Raw genomic sequence first — 6,615 nt, forward strand, 5'->3', positions numbered from 1 at the left:
ATATTGTATGTCAACTATAAAATAAATTTTAGAAAAAAGTAGTTCAATTCTTCACCCTGGGAACCATCTTACAGAGCAACAGAAAAAATTAGTCAGGCGCCACGAACTTCTGGGAGCCATGGATGTTTAGTGACCAGGAAGTGAATCCCTGTTCCTCCTCCCATGGTCCTGGGGTCCTCCTTCCCTTGGGAGCTGGCAAACAGAAACAGGATTGAAATGGAACCTTGAACTGGGTATGAGGCAGTCATAGCCTCTCCCTGGCTGAGGTCATCCTGGGGTTACAGAAGTAGCAGCTTCAGTACTGGGGTGAGGGGTGGAGGGGAGGGGGTGCTCCAGCTGTTCTCACGATCCCCCAACCTTGCTTCTGGGGGAGAGAACAGCCGGGAGGTGGGGGCTGGCAGACTAGCATGACTTGAGGGGACTAGACATCAGATGTGTGGCTGGGAAGTATGACCCCCCTTCAGCTTTCTAGAAGCCTGTCCTCCTCACCTGTTCTTACCTATAGTGGCGTCAGAGGAAGCAGAGAAATACCCATCAGGTCTCAGCAATAGCACCAGAGCTAGCAGCTGGAAGCCCGCCATTCCTGCGCAGGGAGGACGGGTTCTGCCCAGGTGTGTGGCCAAGTGCGTAGCCAGATACCTGCTCTTTACACTTTGCGCGCGCCCCCTGGTGGCGGCGCGAGAGATGCGCAGGGGAGAGGTGGAGGCAGGGCCCTCAGGATACCGGGTGTCGGGGCGGGGGGGGGGAAGGCGCTACCGTTTCCCATGGATGCCATTCCTGCCCCCATCTCCGCCTGGACACCTTCTCCCCTAAAATTCCATCTGGATCATGACCCGGGAGCCCTCAAATTCCCTTCAGGACGCTCCTGCCCCTTCCAGTTACCCTCCCCACTGCAGCCACCACCAATCTGTGGCCCCATCCATAACCGCCCAAAACCATGCCGCCACCTCCTTTGCCCTTCTTCCAGCCAGGCTGCCCGCTCTGGGAGCTTTCAGCCTCTCCTCCCATTCCCTGTCTTCGCGGGCTGGGAACATCTGTATCTGGCTCTCTCACCCTTGGGTGTGGGGCCCAGCATCCCCCCCCCCAAATTAGTACATGACTGGAATCCCTAGCATTTCCTGGACAAGGCACCATGCATGCATCCGTAGGGTTTTCTATAGCTGAGGGACTTGTGGTGACCATTCTGGGCCAGGTTCCCAGACACTGGCTTCTGGAGTGTGCTGGGGATGCCTTCCATCTGGAACCAACTGGATACCGCCCCACTAGTCATGGACAAATACAGAGGCATGTGTGAGGCCACACTGGAGGCCCCTGGCCTCCTGGAAGGACTTGGGTCCCCATCCCAGACACAGACCCTAGGTGCCAACTGTGTGGTTGGAAGCTTTAGGACCCCCCCCATCCAGGATGGTCCAGGTTCCCCCATTCCCCCTCCCACATGCCCAAGTTGCCCCCATGAGCACAGGTAGACCAAGACCTAGGCTGTGGAAGGCTTTATTCATTAGACCTAGAGAGCCACATGGCACTTCCCCTGGTGTCCCCGCACCGGGCAGCCAAAGTCCTAGACTCCTGACCACTGCATGTTCTGTGGGTTTTCCCACACCGCTGGCCCTAAGAGCGCATCTGTAGTGAGGGAGGACCGGGTGTAGTGGCCACGCCAGGTGGCTTGAAGCTTCTTGGCTGCTGCCTGCTGCTGCCTCAGCTGGCGACGTACAACAAAGCCCCTCCAGGCAGACTGGATGACTGCAGCGGCCTTGTCCTGGCAATGTAGCTTCTGAGTACTCCGGTGGGTCAGCTGGGTGTCATAGCCCCTTGGCTTGCCTGCCTGGCCCGTGGTGCCCTGGCCTATGCCCTGCACCACCTGTGTGGGCAGGGTATGACCACATATGTGGCATGTGCGGGGGCTGGAGGCCACGAGCATCACCACAGTGGGGAAATTCCCCAGCCCAGTACTCAATGACTGGCAGAAGGCACAGACATGTGGCTGGCAGGACTGGAAGCAGCGGTGCTTGGAGGTCGACTTGGCCCTGCTGCCCACCTCAGCCCATGTGCCCCAGAGCAGCGTTTGCTGGGCGCAGCTCCTTCGGATGTAGTAGCCTCGCCACATGGCTTGGATGATGGTGGCAGCTCTGCAGAGCTGGGTGAGGTTCCGCCGTACACGATAGCCACGCCAGGCAGCCTGGATGATGATGGCCCACCGGTGCCACAACTTGATGGTACGGCGCACCAGATAGCTACGTGCACACGCTTGGATAGTGACTACAGCTTGCACGATTATCTTTTCCACAGCCTGCACCGACGCTACCAGCTTCCCTGACCGTCTGGGATCCACCGCCGCCTCACTGCCCACAGCATCCCATGGCACAGCACACCTGGCTGGTTCCCATACACCACCGGGGGCCACAGCCCTGTTCATGGAGCTGATCACAACACTGGGGACAGCAGCATTCCGTGTTTGTCCACCAGCCACGCCAGTGTTCCCAGGGCCCTGTAGTACAGTGGGAGTCAGGGGTGCCCTGTGACTATCCACAGGAGTGACGGCGCTATGGAAATCCTGAGGTCCCTGTAGCAACTCCCAGTTAAAAAGGGGCTTCTGGGAACCACTTGGTGAAGATTCATAACCCAGACACACCCTTTGAACCCCATGGTGCAGCCTAGGGATGGTCATGTCATGCGCGAAATCGCCAGTTCGGGTAATTGGCTTTATGGCCGGTGGTACACCCACGGCACCTTTGGGACCTCCCTGTGTGGACCTGGAGGCATGCTCCCCGACCTGCTGGGAGGGCTTAATCTTCGCTACAGAACCATCTAGTATTCTGGAGACAAAGCTACTGTGCTTGGATCTGTAGGACTTTCTAGGGCCAAGGGACTGGTGGTGGCTGCTCTGAGACAGGTTCCCAGACACTGGCTTCCAAACTACACTGGGGACAGCTTCCACCTGGAGCCCACCTAACGCTGCCCTGCTGGCCTTGGATGGATACGGCAGCACATGTGAGGCCACACTGGTAACCCCTGACCTCTGGGAAGTGCTTGGGGTCCCCATCCCAGACACAGACCCCAGGTGCAAACTGGGTGCCACAGAACTGCCAGGGGCCAGCTTGTGCGACCCTGAGATTACAGTACAAGCCACCATCTCATGGGAATGGCTCCGGGGCATGTGAGAGGCTGAGGGGCCCTGGGGGACACAAGCAGCTGAGGGGTTCCAGGGCATAATGTGAGCCACTGATGCCTGATGAGCCAAGGAGGCCCCTGTACTCTTGACAGACTCTGTCTGCACACTGGGGACCTCACGAGCAGCCATAGAGTGGGAACTGGGGTCCCTCCAATTGGTTGCTGACCTCTGCTGCAGAATTGGGGTGACACTGCTGGCCTTAGCATGCTTGGCAAAAGTTGGGGATGGGGGAAGGACGGGGGCCATGCCACTGGTCAGACACTTGGCCTGGCTGGGAGCTGCCTTCTCCAACGGCAGCCTTTGGCCTTTGGGAACACTCCTGTCCTCTGCCAGGAATTTGCGACCGTAGTCGACATCAGGTACTAGGGGACTCTCAGACATCAATGGGGTTGCCTCAAGGACTATGGACTCCCTACTGGATCTGGACCCCTGGGACAGAATCTCATTGAGGTCCTCCGGTTTCATTATGGCCTGGCCATCTCTGGTCTCAAATGCCATTGCCCCAAGAGTGCTGCTCAATTGTGAGGCTCTTTGAAGAATCATGGGCACTTGGTCCACTCCTCTGGCTCTGCCACTAGCTTCTAAGGCCTGGGGATGAACTTCAGCCAGGCCAGTGGCATGGGATGCCTGGAGGGGGACTATAGATTCCTCCCGAGCCATGACTCTGTGGTAAGGACGAGGGGTGAGTCCAACAAGCATGGACCCCTGGGGAGGGCTGTGGGCAACGCTCCCAACTGTGGAGGGTGGACCAGCTGCAGTAGCCGTGGACCCCAGAAACAGACTCTGGTTCGGTCCCTTAGCCATAAATGCTGGGACCACACTAGAGGCCACAGAACCAGAAGACACACTTGGGCCCACCCCACTTGCCACTGAACCTAAGAGCAGGCTTGGAGAGGTCCGGTTAGTGGGGGGTCTTACGGAGGGACTTCGCCTGTTCCCAACAGCACCATGTGCTACAATCAGTCTGGGAGGCATTCCACTCACCACAGAACCTGGAGACAGGGTCTTGGCCATGCCACTGGTCACAAAACCTGGAGGAAAGCTCTGGGCTACACCACTGACCACAGAACCTGAAGGAAGGCTGTGAGCCTCAGCACTGGCCATGGGATATGGAGGAAGGGCCTGGCCCATGCCATTGTTCACAGATCTTGGGGGAAGGCCCTGGCCCATGCCATTGATCACAGACCCTGGGGGAAGGGTCTGAGCCACACAACTGACCATATAACCTAGTGGAAGCCTGGGGACCACATCCCTGGTCATGGACCCTGGGGGAGGGCTGGGGGCCATGCCACTGGCCACAGTAACTGGGGCCACGGCTGTGGTCATCCTGTTGGCCACAGAACCCGGCACCAGAAGACTGGCCATGCCCATCACAGGCTCCTGGCTGAAAGCATTTGATTGTTGGTCACTGGGTGTGGTAACAATGGATACAGGAGGACACTGGTGGTCCATAGCTATTGGGAGATCAACATTGACCTGAGATATGCTGGGGCCCACATTGGTCAGGGAAAACTTGGATGAACTCAGACCCAGTCCAATGGGCACTAAAGCTGGAGAGAAGCCAGGGCCCACCCCTGTGGCTTGTCCATGAAAAGGGGAACCTGTCACAGAGGCCCAGGATGACGTGGGAGCTGTGCTACTGCCGACCTGAGATTGCCTTGGGCCCATAGCAGTTGCCACACTTCTCCGGCACATACTCCTTGTCACGCCAGGACACATAGGTCCCCGAGACATACTTAGGAACTTGTTAGCAGCTAGGGTCCCCCAAGACACATTTGGGAGCATGCTAGCTGCCACGGTGCCCTGGGATGTTCTTGTAGCCATGCTTCCAAACAGAATCCCCTGAGATAGCCTGGTTCCCTGGCCTAGACAAGAGTCCTTTCCGATGGTCACAGATGACTGGTAGAGGTTCGAGGTGGAAACAGTGACAGCAGAATGTTCAGAACGTTCTGTTGTGCTTGGGCACCTTCCACCAACACTGAGTGGGGGATGAAACCCAGGGGACACCTCTTTGAACTCAGGGGCCTGGAGGTTTGAGGCCACCCCACAACCAATCATAGGATCTTGATGTCGGTCCACCCCAGTGGCCACAGATGGCTGACTCAGCCCCAGGCCTATGCCGCTAGCCCCAAATGAATGTGGTGTATTTGAGGTGACTTCAGTCAGAAAGGATGGATGACACGGACAAGGGGCCACAGCACTCACCTTCGATGACAGTAGATCGGAACTCACCCCAGGGGCCCAAATTGGCTGACTAAGTACATGGCCCACACCACTCATCACAGGTGGATGACCTGGGCTGGGACCCACACTATTACCCATAGTTGCATGGGCTGTCCGAGGGGTCACCCCACTGGTTATAGATGGCTGAGCTAGTCTGGGGGCCACTGCACTGGTCATAGATAGCTGAGCTAGGCCAGGGGCCACCCCAATGGTCATAGATGGCTGAGCTAGGCTGGGGCTCGCCCCACAGGCCTTAGATGGCCGGCCAAGGCTGAGGGTCACCTTACAGACCATAGAAGGCTCAGATAGGCTGGCTATAGAAAGCTGGCCTGGGTTTGGGACCACCTTACTGGCTACTGATGACTGGGATGGGCTTGGGGTCCGCCTACTGGTCACAGATGGCTGCTGATATAAGGGAATGACCACATTATCCAAAGACAGGCTTCTCTTCAGTTTTGTCCTATCGGGTTTTTGGAACCGGCTCTCCTTCAGACCCATGGATCTTTGGTTTGAGGACATATCCTTCTCATCCTGATCACCTGAGCTCCAGTGGACACTCAAGGTCATGTGGCTGGGCACTGAACTGAGGTGCAGAATGGGGATCAATTTTGAGGCTGGGGGAGGCAGGTGGCAGAGGTTTGGGGTCATGCGCCCATGGCTCACTCTCTCCATCTCTTCCAGGTCCTCAGATCTCTGGGACCTCCCCATGGCCTCCCCAGAGAGGAAGTCCTCATCCAAGCTGGTCTTCCAGGACTGTTCCCCTACCAGGTCGACAGCAGTCAGACTGTCCACAGACATGGTGGAAAGGCTGAGTGAGCTGCGGCTGCTCAAAGAACTCTTGGAATTGCTCACATTGAGGCTGCAGTCTGTGGAGCTCTGGGAGAATTTTCTGGCCAGGTCATTGTCTGAACCCTGTGGCAAACGGGCCCCCAGTTCACTAAGTATATGGCCAGTCACCAGTTCCTGTGGGCAGCACACACCAGAAATGGTACCCCATGTTTGATTCTTCTCCTGCCCAGGGACGGCTATATGGGGAAGGGTGGGCGTTAGACTGCCTGTGGAGTCTAACAGGCTGGGGTCTCCCTGACTCTTGAGTGCCCAGTGATGACCAGGAGCCATGGAGCCAGGCAGGTGGCCTGGGGTTCTATCACAGGCCTTGGGAGTCTGTGGTCGGGTTAGGGGCAATTTGCTCACTGTAGTGGCCCACAGTAGACCTGGGGTCA

At 57.3% G+C, this 6,615-nt stretch overlaps 1 protein-coding gene across 1 annotated transcript in view; it reads right to left on the reverse strand.

Moving 5' to 3' along the window:
• Nucleotides 1–1,475: 1,475 nt before the first annotated feature.
• The window catches only part of IQCN (IQ motif containing N), a gene marked incomplete at its 5' end in the record, with an annotated part of 22,684 nt that continues 17,544 nt past the window's right edge, over nt 1,476–6,615 (reverse strand). The window contains one exon of the mRNA XM_019641841.1: nt 1,476–2,485. Coding sequence (XP_019497386.1) covers nt 1,559–2,485 — 927 coding nt within the window. The remainder of the gene's footprint in view (nt 2,486–6,615) is intronic.

Source organism: Hipposideros armiger, unplaced genomic scaffold, assembly GCF_001890085.2.
Source record: "Hipposideros armiger isolate ML-2016 unplaced genomic scaffold, ASM189008v1 scaffold_64, whole genome shotgun sequence".
NCBI lineage: Eukaryota > Metazoa > Chordata > Mammalia > Chiroptera > Hipposideridae > Hipposideros > Hipposideros armiger.